At 45.5% G+C, this 16,687-nt stretch overlaps 4 protein-coding genes across 8 annotated transcripts; 2 read left to right on the top strand and 2 right to left on the bottom strand.

The window, feature by feature from the left end:
- Positions 1-309: 309 nt before the first annotated feature.
- On the bottom strand, positions 310-4,442 carry LOC128255089 (sodium-dependent nutrient amino acid transporter 1). Of its 2 annotated transcripts, none has more exons than XM_052984580.1 (7): positions 4,293-4,442; positions 3,133-3,273; positions 2,790-3,072; positions 1,995-2,214; positions 1,557-1,934; positions 762-1,500; positions 310-699 (listed from the first exon to the last, which is right to left on the bottom strand). In XM_052984580.1, the coding sequence occupies exons 2-7, from the start codon at positions 3,256-3,258 to the stop codon at positions 556-558; spliced, it is 1,890 nt and encodes a 629-aa protein (XP_052840540.1). In that variant the 5' UTR covers positions 3,259-3,273; positions 4,293-4,442; the 3' UTR covers positions 310-555. The 2 variants fall into 2 exon arrangements, with proteins under 2 accessions (XP_052840540.1, XP_052840539.1); XM_052984579.1 differs by having other exon boundaries at positions 3,133-3,367; positions 4,293-4,441.
- Positions 4,443-4,696: 254 nt separating this feature from the next.
- On the bottom strand, positions 4,697-8,606 carry LOC128255088 (protein Hook homolog 3). 4 transcript variants are annotated; one of them, XM_052984576.1, is made up of 11 exons: positions 8,470-8,606; positions 8,341-8,408; positions 7,974-8,280; positions 7,664-7,906; positions 7,055-7,215; positions 6,611-6,990; positions 6,214-6,543; positions 5,887-6,121; positions 5,628-5,830; positions 5,288-5,360; positions 5,079-5,220 (listed from the first exon to the last, which is right to left on the bottom strand). In XM_052984576.1, the coding sequence occupies exons 1-10, from the start codon at positions 8,486-8,488 to the stop codon at positions 5,327-5,329; spliced, it is 1,980 nt and encodes a 659-aa protein (XP_052840536.1). In that variant the 5' UTR covers positions 8,489-8,606; the 3' UTR covers positions 5,079-5,220; positions 5,288-5,326. The 4 variants fall into 4 exon arrangements, with proteins under 4 accessions (XP_052840535.1, XP_052840536.1, XP_052840537.1 ...); XM_052984575.1 differs by lacking the exon at positions 5,288-5,360 and having other exon boundaries at positions 4,697-5,220; XM_052984577.1 differs by lacking the exons at positions 5,079-5,220; positions 5,288-5,360 and adding an exon at positions 5,384-5,539.
- Positions 8,607-8,625: 19 nt separating this feature from the next.
- On the top strand, positions 8,626-13,152 carry LOC128255085 (spondin-1). Its single transcript, XM_052984571.1, has 7 exons — positions 8,626-8,951; positions 9,691-9,878; positions 9,951-10,339; positions 10,407-10,868; positions 10,926-11,097; positions 11,543-11,664; positions 11,738-13,152. Exons 1-7 carry the CDS (start codon positions 8,626-8,628, stop codon positions 13,034-13,036), a joined length of 2,958 nt encoding a protein of 985 aa, XP_052840531.1. The 3' UTR covers positions 13,037-13,152.
- A 54-nt stretch (positions 13,153-13,206) lies between these two features.
- On the top strand, positions 13,207-16,604 carry LOC128255086 (spondin-1). The gene is made up of 6 exons (XM_052984572.1): positions 13,207-13,733; positions 13,785-14,170; positions 14,224-14,436; positions 14,491-14,748; positions 14,799-14,964; positions 15,017-16,604. Exons 1-6 carry the CDS (start codon positions 13,568-13,570, stop codon positions 16,594-16,596), a joined length of 2,769 nt encoding a protein of 922 aa, XP_052840532.1. The 5' UTR covers positions 13,207-13,567; the 3' UTR covers positions 16,597-16,604.
- The last annotated feature ends 83 nt before the right edge of the window (positions 16,605-16,687 follow it).

Below are 16,687 nucleotides of genomic sequence, written 5' to 3'. Positions count from 1 at the left end.
GCTTGGCTATAGCTTGCCACTTACACTTTAGGAAATATACCATACCTATTAACATACATTTATAACAATTGTAAATAGTTTGATGAACTTTAAGGCACTTGCTCCGAACACACAAAATGCGCCAGATTCCTGGCTTGTAATTGAGAACTATATAATTTTGCACAATAAAAACAGAATCAAAAAGTGCTGTGATAATTAAACTAAAGCAGAGCAGAGCCACAAAAGCAAAATCAAATAAATGGATAATCCAAATGTATATGGATAATCCAAGCCATAGAACATCATTTCACCCAGTCAAAGACAATATCATTTAGCTGTCTTTGAAAATTCAGAGGATACTGGCTTATTTTTTTCCAAAATTAATCCAATTATTTAGATAACCTAGAAACAAACAACTTTCAATACTTATGCTTAGCCTAAGGCCTAAGAAATATTAATTACCAAATGTTCGCAATTTTTTGTCACATCTTAAGCTTAAAGCTTGGAGCAAACAAACGTTTGGCGCGTTTGGCATTAATAATAAAGCGTAACATTAAAATAAATTAAAAGAGTGTTTTAGCCAAAGATATTGTCAAACAAGTATCCGCCACGTGGACTCTTAAAGTCCGCCTCACGCTTTCGGTGCAGAATATAGGCTTCAAGCTTCTGGGTTTGTAGTGGACCCCAGTTGGCTGTGGGTTGCATGGCCATTCTTAGTTTCTGCGGGGTGAAGGGCTTAGTTTATAATTTATTAAACTAAGTGTATATATTTTATTACTTACACTGTTAAAAGTCTTGCCGGGCTGCTGGAATATGGTGACCAAAGCCCAGAAGGGCAACTGCAGTACGCCCAGTCCCCAGATGAGCCACCCCGCCATATAGTAGGCCGAGGGATATTGAACTCCCCGATAAGTCAGTGGCTCGTAGCTGAAGAGCATGTACACCAGGACCAGGAACATCAATCCCGGTGCCACGATGGCCCAGCAGATGCGCCAGTAGAAACTGGTCTTCACATTCAGCATAAACTCAATGTCGCTACAGATGCGCTTGACACCATAAATCCAGCCCACTGCCAGTAACTCCGCAATGGCCAGGACCAGGGCTATAAAAGTGCAGCCATAAAAGTCGACGAGATTCAGCACAAATTGTCCGCCCGGTGTCATGTAGACCAGGCCGCAAAGGAACCCAATCACCGATGCACCCACAGCCAGCAACCAGTGGGGCAGATGGGTGAATCGATCCTTGACCACATTCACCACAGCACTGGCCATGCCGATATTCGATCCAATGCCCAGGACCAGCAGCATGAAGAAGAACAGCACGGCGAATAGCTGGGGCAGATACTTGAACTTGGCAATGGCCTCCGGATAGGAAATGAATGCCAGACCAGCTCCACCCTTGACCACTTCCGAAATGTCCGAGGTATTCGTCTCATAAGCCAGGTTGCCCAAAATTCCAAAGATAATGCAGCCAGCCAGAATGGAAGTTAAAGAATCAATGGTAGTGATTATAATCACGTCTCTGAAAATATTAAATCTAATAAATCAGACATTCAAAATGCTCATTGTATAGCTTACTTGTGCACATTCTTGTTGAAATCATTGAAGGAGGCGTACATGACCAGGGTGCCAAAGCAAATGGCCAACGAGAAGAACATTTGGGTGATGGCCGCATACCAAACATGTGGATTCAGCAGCTGAGACCATTGTGGCTTTAGGAAGTAGACAATTCCCTGCCAGGCTCCTGGCAATGTAACAGCGCGGATCAAAAGGACGAACATAATCACATAGGGAAACAGGGCCAGAAAATAAGAAGCTTTGCCTGAGCTCCTAATGCCTTTGGATAAAACTGTTCCGATGATAACCCAAGTGGCCAAGAGACACAATACCAGATCCCAGCTGGGAGTTCCTAGACCATTGTCCTCCAAAGTTTCCGGTTCCCTGAGTACTGTTTGTCTGTATAGGATAGGAGGTTAGTTAACTGTTGTGTAAAAGACTTTATTCTTTCAAACTCACGTGAAGAACAGCTCAGCGGAGGACACACCCTGCACAATAGACGTATTATTGACCGCTGTTTCTCCTGTGGCCACACAGCTGCTGCCCCATTCCACCAGGCAATAAGTCCAGGGCAGGACCTCACTAAAACTGGCCAACAAATACCGGATGGTCAATGCCATAATACAGGCATAGTAGGTGGTAGCCAAAGCGGTGGAATAAACCTGGCCATAAGCAATGCCTGCAAAACATTAAATAGGGGTAATGTTAATTAAATCTTTGATGATTTCACTGTGTTACACAATTGGTCCCTTATTTTTTTAAATTAATAAAAGAACAGTTTTTTATGCAAATTAGTGTACAGATTCCGAATTTGGCATTACAATTTTCCAACAGCGTTTTAAAAAAATTTACCCTAAAGTTAAGAAAATAGTGAATTTTATCATTTTTGAACTTTATTATTTTGAACTTTAAAAATTTAAAAAAATTAAAAATTCAATCTCAACATAGTAATTTTTACAATTTTGTTGAAATTTAATCAAATTCTTTTAAAGTTAACTTTTCTAATGTACATATTATCAGCCTTTTGAACAAATAATCAAATCATATTTGATTTTTAATACGTTAATAGATTTATGTTTTTAAACATTTTTAACAATATATAAGTCCAGTTGCAAATTATCACATTCATAAATTTTTTTCCAAACGACTCTATGACTCATTTTCATCAAAATTCATTGACAATATGATATGATTAGTCATTTTTTATAAAATTAAATGAGAGTGCGGAGTACAATTCGAGCCTTTAGAACTTACCCTTCATAATAGGAACCATGTCGAAGGCCTTGATGCAACCACGACTGGAAAACTGGCCAATGATCACCTCCAGGTAGTATACTGGTCTGCCGATCAACAGGAGCACTATCACATATGGTATCAGAAAAGCTCCACCCCCGTTCTCCAGAGCGATGAAGGGAAAGCGCCAGACATTCCCCAGACCCACGGACAAAGCGATGCAGGAGAAGAGGAACTCCACTCCCTTTCCCCACTGATCCCGCTGGCCAGAGGACTTGGACTCCACTTCGCAGTTTATGGTGAGCTTTTTGAATTACAGGATCGTTTAGCAAATTCAATATGTCATGGATCTAGGAACACTCACATCTTCTCCTTCGGCGCAGTACACAACTGTACTAATTTCATTGGTCGTCTTTGGATGTCCTTCCCTGGATCCCTGGGCTTCATCCAAGCTTCGCCTAAGTTTCTGGTACTCTGCAGCTTCATCCATATTTGCGGATTAGAGCTATTTTAGGGTATACGACAATAAGAATGAAATGCAGGCAGCGGGCAACACAAAAGCTCAGGTGCATCCAGATGAACGGCCAGAAAACAAATGGCTGGAAAGCAATAGCTCAGTTTAAATAGGTCAGTTTCTCAAGTTAAAGGTTACATGATATTCACACAAAACCGCAAAAGAAAAGGGCTCGACCAAATCACGCGATCAATGCATTTATAGCCAAAACTAGTCGGCTAAAAATATCAAACTGGTGTCAGGCATCGACGTCAAGTTATTTTCGTTAATTCGTTAGTTTATGAATTTGTTTACTTTGAATTTTATAGCCTTGATCGTTTTGCTCGCTCAACAATAGAAACTCGAACTTAATCCCTGTGACTGTTGAACGATACCGCCAAAAATTTGCATAAAAAGCCACCTAAACAAAGTCAAGCCCCTCTCTGTTGTTTCTATTGTATGCAGTTTCACAGCTCAATAATTTTTAAATATCATTCCCAACAGGTTATTAATGCATTTATATAATATTTTTCTGAGAATTAATATTATACCTATCTCGAAAGTAATTTATGGGTCTTGCTGCAATTGGCTGATAGGTGAAATTGCAATCATTAAAGGTTCAACGCGACCATTAATCACAGAAATTGAAATGTTTACCATGTTCTGCAGATCTTGAACCAAGGTATGTCCAAAAATTTTTGGAATCTGAAGAATCGTCGAAAGAATCTCTTATCTGAACGCATGCCTGTCTACGGCGAAGTGTTAGCAAGCAAATGAAAATAAAGTTCGTCAAACCCAATTTAAATCTAACAGCTAGACGAAAGCTGTTGACATGGGATCTGAAGAAGGTTCTATTGTGGCAGTTGGGGATGTTGTCTTATCATAAAATTATGTGCTGGGATCAAGCTATAAAAGACCAAAATTTGTGGTACCAATGTCTCTTTTTTTATCTCTATCAAAAACGCACTATTTAATCTGCGACCAGCACCACACACTTTTTATTAACATTTACGATTACTTATTATACATACACTTGTCTTTATTTCCAAAGAGTGGAATTGTCGACCGTTCTTAACAAGCTGCCTGATGCGACTAACTGGCATATAACAGATGATCTACTAGGAAACCTATGCAACACACGCAGCAGCTGCGTTAAAAAAAAATAAAAGATCGTCGATTGCTCTCTCGCAATTTTTTTTAACGAAGAAGCTTATTTCCTTTTTATCCAGTATTCAAAATTAATTCTACGAATTTATAATGCAAATCTATAATATTTACTTAAGTTTCTGAATCAATGTGAAAAGTGTAGTAGTAGCTCTGCGACCCTGCCCCCATAAGGCAAATCATTTCAATTAACTGTGCCAGATGCCGACTCCTAAGCCAATCGAGGCTCATCGATTCATCAAGCCGCCGCCCCAAACGAGACTTAACCAGATTTTGCAAATACTCATTACTTATTACTGACGGATACAAAAGAATAATGCCATTGGCCAATAATTACAATAAATTTGGTTTTCTATGTCTGATGAATTTCCATGTCTAGTGTTTTCTGTTGAGAGTTGGGAGTCGTAACTTCCTAAAGGGGGTTCCCGGTGCTTTTATCGATGATCTCTGGAGTGCTGATGACGGCGCAATTGGAAGGAGGGCACGCAATGAATACAATTTTGATGGGCTTGATGATGATAATTGCGGTGATGATGCAAATGAGGGCGGTGGGAATGCCTGATTGAAGGCTGAACATTGACTGATGGCTGATGCTGCAACAGTTGGTGCTGCAGTGGCTCAAAGAATCTACCATGCGGTGGAGACACTTCCTGCGCGCTGGTCGTGTCTTTGCTAATGGGAGTCTCCTCTCGATCGCGATGGCCACTGCTTCTGTTGCCCTGAACTTCGCCATCTGGCAGAACTTCAAAAAATGGTTGACCATTGTTGCCAGTAATAATCTTGGCATACTCTCGACTGGGGAAATATTCAAATTTTAGTTATAATTGGTGAAGAAAAAGTTCGCTGCATTGCCATTACTCACTCAATTAGTTTGGAAATTAGTCCAGTTGATGTTAGGACGTCAATTAACACTCCGTCCTAACAAAATTGAGTATCTGCTTCTGTTTTAAGTAATAGCAAGCTGGCAAACTTTTTCCGTGTAACATACGTAAATAGAAATCGTATACCCAGAGAAAAATCATGGTAAATCCAAATATTTTCACTTTAGCCCCGAGGGGTTTTTAAATCAAACGGAGTTTTTAATTAAAAAAAAAAATTTTAATCTACAATTTGCCTATTGGATAAACCAATTAAACATGTTTATAATTACATTATGTTTCCATTTAAATGTTTTAATGGGGTTTTTCTCTTGGTGTACTTACAGGGTCTGCGTCAGGCGTTTAATCTCTTCCTGCATAGTGACATTCCGCTCCTCCTGCTCCGCTCGCACCATGGTTATCCGCGTATTTTGCTCCTTCAGCAACTGGATGACATGCTCCAGCCGCCTCACCTCCATCTGCTTGAATGTCAGGGTCCCGATTAGGTTGCGCGAATCCTCCTCCTTCGAGGCCAGCTCGTTGTTCACCTGCAAAGGGAAAGGGGGTAAGCATGAGCAGGGCTATCAATCCCCGGCCGCCGGACCTGACTGATCAGCGTGTTTGTCTCGCCAACTTGACAGTACATTTTTTCCAGTTTGGCTCGGCTCTCCTGCTCGGTCTTCTGCAGGCTCTTGATTAAATCGCTCCGAGCGGTGAGCATCTGCTGATCGAGTTTGATCTTCTCCCGCAATTTGGCCATCTCTTTTTTCAACTGATCCTCGACTTCAGATTGGGTTTCCAATTCGTTGGATTTGATCTTTAATGCTTCTTTAAGTTCACTAAAATTTGGAAAACAAAATATATATACATATATATATATATATATATATATATATTAAAAGGTATTCTTCAAAGTCCTATATAAACCCACCTTATCTGCATCATAGCGTTTCTATATTTTCCGTTTATTTCGTCAAAGTCGGCGTGCTGCTTTAAGGCATTGTTTACCTGCATGTTGAGACAGTTTTTGTGCTCCTCGAGATTTCGCATTTGCAGCTTGAGATCGGCAATAACCAGATCCTTCTCCATGACACCCTTGTCCATGACATCCGGGCGCTGCTGCAGATTGACAATGAGCTCGCGTGCCTCCTTCAGTTCGTCCTCCAAGTAGGTGATCTGTGCCAAATGCTTTTCAGTGGAGTGTCGGGCCTTGTCCAGTCCAACATCTGCATCCTTCAGGCGCTGATGCATTCGCAGGTTGCTAGATGTGACATAAGGAAGTGGTATATTAAAAGAAACCTTCAGTAATGGCCTTAAAGCTGTCTTACACCGACTTAAGCTTGCCCAGTTCGGTTCGCAGTTCTCCAATGGTACCATCCTCGTTGGCCAGCGTGACACTATTCTCGGCCAGTCGCTGGGACTGCTCCTCGACCACCGCCTCGCTGCGCCGCAGGCTCTTCTTCAGCTCACCGATGATGTGATCCCGGGCGGCCAGCTCGTCAGCTAGGTTGGCCTCGTACTCCGATCTCAACTGGTTCAGCTGGTCGCAGTGCTCCTTCTTGATGTTAAAGAACTTGGACTCCATGTGCTTCTTCTCCACCCGCAATTGAGCTATCTCCCGATACAGACTTTTGTTAGCAGTCTCACCTTTCGAGGCTGGACCACACAACTGATCGATCTCCTCGACAATGGTGCTCATTTTGAGGTTCTTTGGGAAATGCAAAAAAAATATAGAACTAACGCGTCAGTGATAAATGATTTTAGGGACTTGCCACCAAGGATTCTAATTTATTCCGAATCTCCTCGCGTATGTTACGCGCCTCGTTTTCATCCTTCGACTTCTGGATCAACTGCAAGTGATCGTAGAAAACCATAAAGCCCGAATCGACCACGGCACGACAACGCTCCTTCAAGTCATGGACACTCTCAGTTGCTAAAAGGCAAAGAAGAAGTTAAACAAGAATTGCCTACAAATTTTAGATTTTAAAAGACATACATAAATTCAAGAAACTTCCTACTCAATTTTAAAATATGTTTCTCTTGGTTTTTAATCAATGCTGCATTTACTTTTTCAATCGACTATTTTCGGAATTTATTTCGAAAATGTAACTTAAAACATTTTATACATTAATATAAAGTAGGACTCACAAGAATAAATTTTTTTAAATTCGTATATATGTTGTACAAAGAGCTCAATAATTTTTGGCTAAAAATTAAGAATGCTCCTAATAGTGCTTACGATATTTCACAGATTAGTTCAGTTCTTAAAGTATGCTATGAAGTATTGCTTGGTGGAAAATAAAATTTAGTGCTTACTTTTGGACATGTTAAATAATAGCAACGAGTGAAAAGAGATATAATAGCATTTGCTATAAACTCACGCAGATTCTTGGGCAATCGGAGCAGATCGTCGGCGTGAACCACGACCTTGCACTCATCGTTCACCACCACGGCCACAAACTTGTAGACTCCTTGTAGTTTTTTAGGAGCCAAGGTGCGGAGTTTGTGCATGAACTCAGACTGCAAGCTCTCCAGCTTCTTGTGCTGCGACTCCAAGGCTCGCACCTTGTTCAACTCGATTACCCGGTGATGCGACTTGTCCGTTCTCAAGGACGGCTTGAATACTGAGGATCAGGAGACATATTACATTACATTACATTAAAATCGGGAATTATGTCACCAGTTACTCACCAGATTCTGCCGTTGACTTAGCCCTTGGGCGCGGCGTACATTTAGTCCGCTTGGCTGCGTCCTTGTCCACTTCAAATTCGCCGACTTTATTCTCGGAGGCTGGAAGCAAGGGCAAGGAGCACACACTCGCATTGGTTTCAGCCTCCAAGGGAGTGTCCCGAATTGGTGTCCCACCAGCAAGACGGCGGATCGGTATGCGGCTGGTCGGGATGCAACTGGGTCTGCGTCTGTTCGGGATGTGAATGGGACTGGTGCCGCGACTGGTGGGAGCTGGAGGAAAGGCGCCGCCTCGGGTGGAAATAAGAGCCTATGACAAATGTTTATCATTCACCAGAACCACGATAAAATTAATCCCCCCCAGACTCACCCAAGAAGGACCGATGGGTGCGAGCTTTTCCACTTTTCCCTCTGCCCTCAGCTTTGAGGCCTTATTACCTATCGTATGAAATAAGAGGTCCATAAGACATGCGCCTCAATACGCAATTTCACATCTTACCACGAACAGGAGCCGACATGTTGTTATTTTACTGTAGAACAAGTGTTGAAATTGTAAGCGTTTTTTTAACCGATTATTTTGATCAACAAAACGAAAAAATATATAAAAAAAAAAAAATTTGGCCTGTACTATTCAAGATGTATGGATCTAATGTAAATGGTACAAAAATACTTGGTTCTGAACGGTTTCGACTTTGGAAGTATACTGAATTCCAGGGCACAGCCACCTATAAAGACAATTTTTACCACTGTAACCGGTGTTTTCCAGGCTACTTTGTTTAGGATGAGAGTGCGAAAACAAATGAGCACTATCAACAAATGCGAAGCTTTGGATGAAACGGAAGGCCCGCTAAATGGGGGGGTGAAAGTAGAGCGTGGTTTCGCTCTCAGAGGCTCTCCAAAATCCATTCGGAACGGAACCGAAATGATGCACATCGTCGGTCGGGAAAATTTGCATTCAGTTGCTGTTCGTGCGCCTTCCGAGTAAGTTCTCAGTTCTAAAGTTCTCTCTCCCCAAAGGGGTTTTAGATAATATTTGATACAAGATCCGTCAATATCTAGGACTACGAGTACCCAAAAACTATCTAAAATATTGATTAATTATTCAAAATTATCAGTTAAAGAGAGAGCAGTGTGTCATTGGAAATGTGCAAGTGAAAATGGACCTTACAATACCAGTGCAGTACTAAAGAGAAGCCCTAAATGTGCCTTTGATGATTAAAATCTATGGGTTTTGTTTTTGTCACCCTTTTTGGGGGCTGTTATTTTGCTCACTTTTGCTTTAGGCAGTCGGCGCGTTTTTCAATTGAATTTAATCAGTGACGTAGACGGTCTGTTCAGTACATATGCATATACTATATACGCAATGCGATCCGATTTTCAAGGGGTAAACAACCAAGCCGCCTAGTACAAGTTCCGCATGGCAATTGGACCTCAGTAGTTTGGATCTCAAAGGAAATGGAAAGTGTCTGGAAAAAATAAAACACTAATACTGCACTGACTGCATGGCATCTAATAATTGTATCTAATTCAAGGCTATTTTTGCGAATTCAAGTTCAATTCTAAACTGGCAACCATTGGCTGCCATTGACACTCGATACGAATGCGGATAATTAAGACAATTAAGTGCTTGGCAAATGGTGACCAGAAATAGTTTTCCCCAACCACGTGGCTGCATTAAACGAATCTAATCATTGTATTCCGACTAAATTTCGCATTGCAGCTCTTCGACAATGAAAGCCCTGGAATGTTTTATTTTAGTGCTGGCTTCGTCGAGCATTTTTCCCCACATCGAGGGCTGCAATAGGGTTCCACTGGGAGCCACGGCAGCCAAGTCTCCGGTGGATGATAATTATGTGCTGTCCGTAAACGGAAATACTCAGAGTTATGTGCCCGGTCAGAGATATAATGGTGAGTTATCTAATTTGTTACATTGCCTTTAAATTGACTAATTCTAAACTGTCCATCTCTTTGTTCTTGCAGTATCTCTTAGTGCATTTTCGGGCCTATCCTTTATAAGCTTTATGCTGGCATTGGATCTGGATACCGGCGATGGCAATGGTGACCCCAACGCTTTGGGCACCTGGGAGATCGCCGATCTGGCCGAGACCCGTTTCAGTCCGCGCTGTGCAAATCTGGTGGAGAACACCAACACGAATGTGAAGACCCGCGTGGATGTGGTCTGGGTGGCGCCATCGACCCCAGGACAGGGTTGCATCCTGCTGCGGGCCACGGTGATGCAGCACCGCGATGTGTGGTTCATGGACGACGGCTTCCTGACCAAGCGCATGTGCGAGGAGGAGGTGGATGACATTGACACACAGCCCAGCATCGTGGATCCTTGCTGTGCCTGCGACGAGGCCAAATACGAGGTGGGTTTTGTTGTTTTCAAAGTGGTCGGGAAAAGGTTATGATCCTGTGTGTTTTTTTCTTTCCCAGCTTACCTTTGAGGGCAAATGGTCGCGGCACACTCATCCAAAGGACTTTCCTGCCAACAGTTGGCGCACCAGATTCAGCGACATTATTGGCGCCTCGCACACTCTAGATTATAGATTCTGGCAATATGGCGAGTTGGCCAGCGAGGGTCTGCGTGAGGTGGCGGAACATGGGTCCACAAGAACCCTGGAGAGTGAGCTGAAGGACCAGAGTGAGCACATCCGGACCATCATCAAGGCCAGGGGCATAGCCTATCCAAATGTGACGGGCAAAACTTTCGCCGTTTTTCGCGTGGACTCCAATCACCACTTGATCTCGTTGGTCTCCATGGTGGATCCCTCGCCGGATTGGATAGTTGGCGTCTCTGGGCTGGAGTTGTGCCTGCCCAACTGTTCCTGGGTGGAGAACAAGGTGCACAACCTCTATCCCTGGGATGCCGGCACTGACAGTGGTCCATCTTATATGGTAAGAGGTTTTCCTTGATTCAATCTTTTGGATACTTAACCTTTTAGTTTTTTTTAGTCTGCTGACCAGCCGCAGGTGCCACCAGATGTCGTCCGTCGCATCAAGTCCAACTTCCCCAATGATCCACGCTCGCCGTTTTATGATCCCACTGGTGCTCAAATGAAGCCACTGGCCACTTTGCACATCAATCGACGACGCCTCTACGAGAAGAACTGCGAGTCCACCGATTGTAAGTGAATATAAGCAAGAGGATAAGGCTTTAAAAGCCATAAGAGGGCTAGTTTCGCGATTTTGCTTTTTAAATGTGGACAATGTTGTTCTTTGAAAAAAGGGTGGTTTGATTAGGGTTAACTTAAAAATGTAGGTCATACCGAAGCCCTTCTTTTCATTTAAATTTTTTTGCTTAATAATTTAAAAAAAAATGTATAGAAAATGTATAAAAAAATATTAAAAATTGGTGGTGGTACAATCGACATAACCTTTTTCTAACTCGAAAATCTGATATAAAAATGTGATGTCGAGACGCTTCAACCGCTGTAACTTCGTCAGTTTTACTCGCATTTGCTTGAAATTTTTATAAAACCATCACACTACATAGATTAAAAATGTTAAGTTATACTCCCTCTTAGTCAATATCTATCTTATAAATTAATCCATAACCTGTAATCCTGTAGCGGAACAGCTGCCAGCGGAGTGCGCCACGAATTCGTGGTCCAGGTGGGATGAGTGCACCACAAAGTGTGGACCTGGAAAACAGTACAGGATTCGTGAGTTCAAGAATCCCACGCTGGCTTCGGTAAGGAATAGAGCTCAAAGGGTTTTTACTTATACTTACTAACCTTTTGATGGAAATGTATATTTCTCATTAGCGTCATCGCTGCAACAATGCGCTGCGTGAGGAGAAGAACTGCGTGGGGCACAAGTGCGCCAGCTTCAATGAGGAGGCTGCCGAGGGAGCCGAGCCGGACACGGGACCAGTTCCCGGGAGCCAGGACGATCCGCAGTGCGGACTGTCCGACTGGTCGGAGTGGTCCTCCTGCACGGTGACCTGCGGCACTGGCGAGATGACCCGATCCCGGCACTATCTCAACAAGAAGGCCAAGAAGAAGTGCCAGAAGGCGAGCAGGGCGCGGCTGCACGAGACCAAGATCTGCGAGGCCATGGAATGTGGCGGGGACATCGAGAACGGCGGTGGAGCAGGTGAGCCGGAGGAGGAGCAGGCGGGCGGCGACGAGGGTGGGTCCGCCGAGAAGCGATCCATGTTCCGGAACTTCGAGAGCTACAGCCAGCATCGGGAGGACTACATACCACCCGTTTGCGGCGTCACTCCCTGGTCGGACTTCTCGCCCTGCATGGGACCCTGCGGTGGACAAGGCCGGCGGCAGCGCATCCGCAAGGTGTGGAACAACAACGAGGTGTACGGCGTGACCGATCCCAACGACGATGGCCAGGATCCCTGCCGGCACATCAAGCTGCACGAGGAGGTGAACTGCACGAATCCCAGTTGCGACACCATTGTGCCCAGTCTGTGCTACGATGAGCTCGTGGCTAGTCCGTGTCGGGACAGCGATGTGGCCAACTTCTGGTACTACGACCATGTGAGTGACCAGTGTGCCATCTACTGGTCGGATCGCTGCGACACCAATCGCAACAAGTTCAAGTCGAAGGAGGAGTGCGAGGAGACCTGTCGTCTGCCGCGCCACAAACAGGAGCTCCAGCACGACGACGTTCCGGCCATCGATTGCCAGGTCTCCGACTGGATATCCCACAGCTGCAACGCCTCCTGCGGCGATGGCTTCCAGTTGCGCACGCGCCGTGTGGTGAAGACCCCCAAGTATGGGGGAAAGCCATGTCCCAAGCACCTGGTGCGCTTGGATCGCTGCTACCAGCGGTGCGACGATATGTACTCCATCAGCGGCCGGGGATTCGGGGAGCGCAGGCATGTGGTGAAGGCGCCACAGCCGGAGCCTCGGGACGAATGCCGCTACTCGGAGTGGTCCGCCTGGACGCCCTGCACCGCCAGCTGTGGCGACAATGCCGTTCGCCAGCGCACCCGCACCCTTCTGAACACCGACCTGAGCTTCAAGTGCAAGGATCGCGTCCGCATGGAGAAGTGTGTGATGATGCCGTGCCTGCTGAGCAGCAACGATGAGCCGGAGCGGTGGTAAGACAATCTTAAGCTGTACCAAGTATTACATGTAAACCAATTATGTAATCATTATCGAGAGATATCATTGAATATACGAAACATTCCAGAGTACCTAAAGCTTTGGCCATTGATCAACTAGTTTTCCCAAAATAAAGAGAATTGCTTAAAAATAAGTTTCTGTTTTTATAAACCAAACATAAGCCACTCCCACCAAAGCGATGTAGTTCCGATTTCGATCAGTTTGTCCTTGACCCAGATCTATTGTATAACTGTGGCCAGTTCCCGAGTGATTTTCGCCGGCTTCCAAGTTCAAAGAACCCGTGTTGAGAGCGTTAATTGAGGAGCGTGCCATAAAAACCCAACCATTCCTAATTGATGGCAACTCAATCAAGATGCGAAAGCGCCGTCTAAGGGGATAATTGATAAATTGAAATGCTCATCGATTGATGGAGGAGGCGACTCACCCATTTTTGGCACTGCAGCTGCCAGTTTGTTGGTCAGTCGTCGTTGAACTGTGGACAAGTACGTATCGCTGAGCTCGAGAAAAAAAATGCTTCGCCTTTTTCTGGTCGTTATTCTGCTCGTTTCTGGGGCAAGATGCGACTGCAATCGGATTCCTCAGGCAGCCAGCGGTGAACGATCGGCTGTGGATGATAACTTCAAGATCCTCATCGATGGCAATCCAGCGACTTACGTGCCCGAGCATCAGTACAATGGTGAGTGGTTCGAAAAGTCAAGAAGAAGTTGTTTATTTTTCCCCCATTCAGTTTCGCTATCCTGTCCCATCAACATGAAGTTCGTGAGCTTCACTTTGGTTATCGAAGCGGAAGATCCTAGTCTAAGTGGTCAGGATATGACCGGTCACTTCGAACTGCTGGGCACCACGGACACCCGATTCAGTGCAGGATGTGAGAACATGGTGGAGAGCACGAACACAAACGCCAAGATCCACATCGCGGTGTCCTGGATAGCACCGCGTCATCCCGACAGCGGATGTGTGCTGATCAAGGCGGGCGTGGTGCAACATCGCGATGTATGGTTCCTGGACGATGGCTTTCTGACCAAGCGGATTTGTCCCGAGGAGATCGACGAACTGAATAGCATGACGCCGCCCTTGGAGAATTGCTGTGCCTGTGATGAAGCCAAATATGAGGTGGGAACTGATTTAAAAGTGCTTTATGATACTACAATTCGTTTAATGCCCAGATCGTTCTGGAGCGCAAGTGGGCGAGGAACACGCATGCGAAGGACTTTCCGGCCGAGGCCTGGCGCACTCGATTGGGCGAGGTGATTGGTGCTTCCCATAGCCACAGCTATCGGTACTGGGCCTACGGAGGCAGAGCTAGCCAGGGCATGAAGGAGATGGCCGAGCATGGAGCCACGCGCACTCTGGAGAACGAGATCAGGGAGAATACGCAAGTGGGTAACTGGTTTACTTTCCTTTTAGAACAATCAAACCAATTTCCCCCACAGAATGGTGAAGTACGGACTATAATCAAAGCCCCTGGCATTGCCCACCGTTTGAATGCCTTTGGAACCACCTTGGCCAATGCCCGTGTAGATCCTGTGCATCATCAGATCTCGCTGGCGGCTAAGATAGATCCTTCGCCGGATTGGATACTGGGCGTGGCAGGACTGGAGCTTTGCCTGAGTAACTGTACATGGTTGGAGCGAAAGGTGCTGAACCTGTATCCCTGGGACATAGGCACCGATTCGGGTCCTTCTTATATGGTTGGTTGACCTATCCATCAGTTTGGTAGTTAAGTATATCCCCCTTGTAGTCCTCAGATCAGCCTCAGGTGCCACCGGATGTGGTACGGCGCATAACATCATCTTACCCTAGCGACTATCGTTCTCCGTTTTATGATGACACCGGTGCCTCAATGAAACCTCTGGCCACTCTTTATTTAACCAGGAAGAAGCTCTACATCCGGGAGTGTGAAGAGGGTGAGACGCTCTTTAGTTTATGTAAATTACCCTCGGTGATCTCTGTAATTAGTTCCCCAGGAGGGACCCCTGGAGTGCGCCGTGCATCCGTGGAACGAGTGGTCCAACTGCAGCACACGTTGTGGTCCGGGATACTCCCAGCGCCAGCGTAGCTATAAGAGCCCGGACCTAGCAGACAACTTTAACTGCAATCTTCGCCTGGAGGAGATGCGTCAATGTCAGGGAAGCCAATGTGGAGCAGCGGAGGAGGAATTGGATGGAGAAGAGCCTGGCTTGGGCATGGAGAATCCCCAGGGCGGTGGCTCAATAGCCGAATGCCAGCTGAGCAACTGGAGCGAGTGGTCGCCCTGTTCCAAGACTTGCGGCCGAGGATCCTCCACTCGCACCCGCGACTACTACAATCCGCAGGCCAGGCAGCGTTGCTTGTCCGTCATGCGACTGCCGCTGGAGGAAAGCAGGCAGTGCATGGGATCGGATTGTGGTGGAACCATTCCGGACAACGGCGAACTCGATGCTCTACCGGAACCAGATTTGTTCGGGGAGACAGACCAGGGCGGTTATGCGGGTAATAGACCCCCTTGGAGCAGCAGGCAGGATGCAACCAATACAGGACCTGGTAGCCAGGTGTGGAACAGAAAGGGTTTTAATGATAGATCCCCTTACAATCCGCCGGATAACACGCTGGAATCACCAAGTCCACCCGTTTACAATCCATTGGATAAGGCAGGTGGTTATGATAATGGGTTTCCTTCTGCAAACAGCTACAGCAATGACAAATTGGTGGGCAATAAGCCCGGTTACAACGATTACAACATTAGGAATTCCTATAATGAGTACACTACTCCCAGCTTCAGACCTTCATTCACCACTCGTTCTCCTTTTGGATCGCGTTATCCCAGTCGGCAACAGTCGGATGTGGAGGAAACCACCATCGACAACTATAATGTGGTTCAGGACTACTGCTTTGAGAAGCCCTATGCCTCGACGCGACCCTGTGTGGCCAATCCAGTGGTGGTGAGCAACTACTGGTTCTACGACCACGACGATCACGAGTGCAAGATCTTCACGACGGATAACTGTGACGAGAACAGGAACCGCTTCCGCACCCTGATGGCCTGCGAGGGCACCTGTCTCCAGCCTCAGATGAACATGGAGCGCACCGAAAACGATGCCATGGATCTCTACGGAGGTGGATCTTATGGAAAAGCAGGAGGTGGATCCTATGATCAAATTGCAGGTGGATCATATAATCAAGGGCGAGGAAGATCATATGCTCAAGCTGGAGTTGGATCTTATGGTCAAGGTGAAGGAAGATCGTATGATCAGTCTGGCGCAAGTTCATATGATCGATCAGGAGGAAGATCGTTTGACCAAACCGGAGGTAGTTCATATGATCCAACGGGTGGAAGAGCCTATGTTCAAACGGGCCAAACCTATGACCAAACCGGTGATAGATCCTTTGACCGAGCAAGAGGTAAACCCTACGTGCAAGCTGCAGGTGGAACTTATGACCAAGCTGCTGGAGGAACTTATGGCTCTCAATTCGTCGAAGCAGCAGGGAATATTGGAGAACCCATGTCGCAGACCAGGAGCAGATACGACTCACCAAGACGTGGTCCGTATGGTGGCTAGTAAAACAACAAGATAATATATTTCAGATGTGGGTTAAAAGTGAAAAAAATTAAAAAAAAAATGGTACTCCAACTGAAGCTTACATATTTGG

This window comes from Drosophila gunungcola, assembly GCF_025200985.1.
Source record: "Drosophila gunungcola strain Sukarami chromosome 2R unlocalized genomic scaffold, Dgunungcola_SK_2 000006F, whole genome shotgun sequence".
In the NCBI taxonomy this organism is placed as follows: domain Eukaryota; kingdom Metazoa; phylum Arthropoda; class Insecta; order Diptera; family Drosophilidae; genus Drosophila; species Drosophila gunungcola.
This window is presented reverse-complemented; position numbering and strand designations above follow the sequence as displayed.

What these genes read in the sequence shown, in the direction of transcription:
- LOC128255088 (XM_052984575.1), bottom strand. An exon ending in AACGCTATGATGCAGATAAG is followed by an intron (nt 6,122 to 6,213) that starts GTGGGTTTATAT and finishes TCCAAATTTTAG; the next exon opens with TGAACTTAAAGAAGCATTAA. An exon ending in CAAACACGCTGATCAGTCAG is followed by an intron (nt 5,831 to 5,886) that starts GTCCGGCGGCCG and finishes TTCCCTTTGCAG; the next exon opens with GTGAACAACGAGCTGGCCTC.
- LOC128255086 (XM_052984572.1), top strand. Translation starts at nt 13,568, where the DNA reads ATGCTTCGCCTTTTTCTGGTCGTTATTCTGCTCGTTTCTGGGGCAAGA. An exon ending in GTGATGAAGCCAAATATGAG is followed by an intron (nt 14,171 to 14,223) that starts GTGGGAACTGAT and finishes TTTAATGCCCAG; the next exon opens with ATCGTTCTGGAGCGCAAGTG. An exon ending in CATCCGGGAGTGTGAAGAGG is followed by an intron (nt 14,965 to 15,016) that starts GTGAGACGCTCT and finishes CTCTGTAATTAG; the next exon opens with TTCCCCAGGAGGGACCCCTG.
- LOC128255085 (XM_052984571.1), top strand. Translation starts at nt 8,626, where the DNA reads ATGGTACAAAAATACTTGGTTCTGAACGGTTTCGACTTTGGAAGTATA. An exon ending in GCTGTTCGTGCGCCTTCCGA is followed by an intron (nt 8,952 to 9,690) that starts GTAAGTTCTCAG and finishes TTCGCATTGCAG; the next exon opens with CTCTTCGACAATGAAAGCCC. An exon ending in GCCCGGTCAGAGATATAATG is followed by an intron (nt 9,879 to 9,950) that starts GTGAGTTATCTA and finishes TTGTTCTTGCAG; the next exon opens with TATCTCTTAGTGCATTTTCG.
- LOC128255089 (XM_052984580.1), bottom strand. Translation starts at nt 3,258, where the DNA reads ATGGATGAAGCTGCAGAGTACCAGAAACTTAGGCGAAGCTTGGATGAA. An exon ending in CATGGTTCCTATTATGAAGG is followed by an intron (nt 2,215 to 2,789) that starts GTAAGTTCTAAA and finishes AATGTTTTGCAG; the next exon opens with GCATTGCTTATGGCCAGGTT. An exon ending in CCGGCAAGACTTTTAACAGT is followed by an intron (nt 700 to 761) that starts GTAAGTAATAAA and finishes TTCACCCCGCAG; the next exon opens with AAACTAAGAATGGCCATGCA.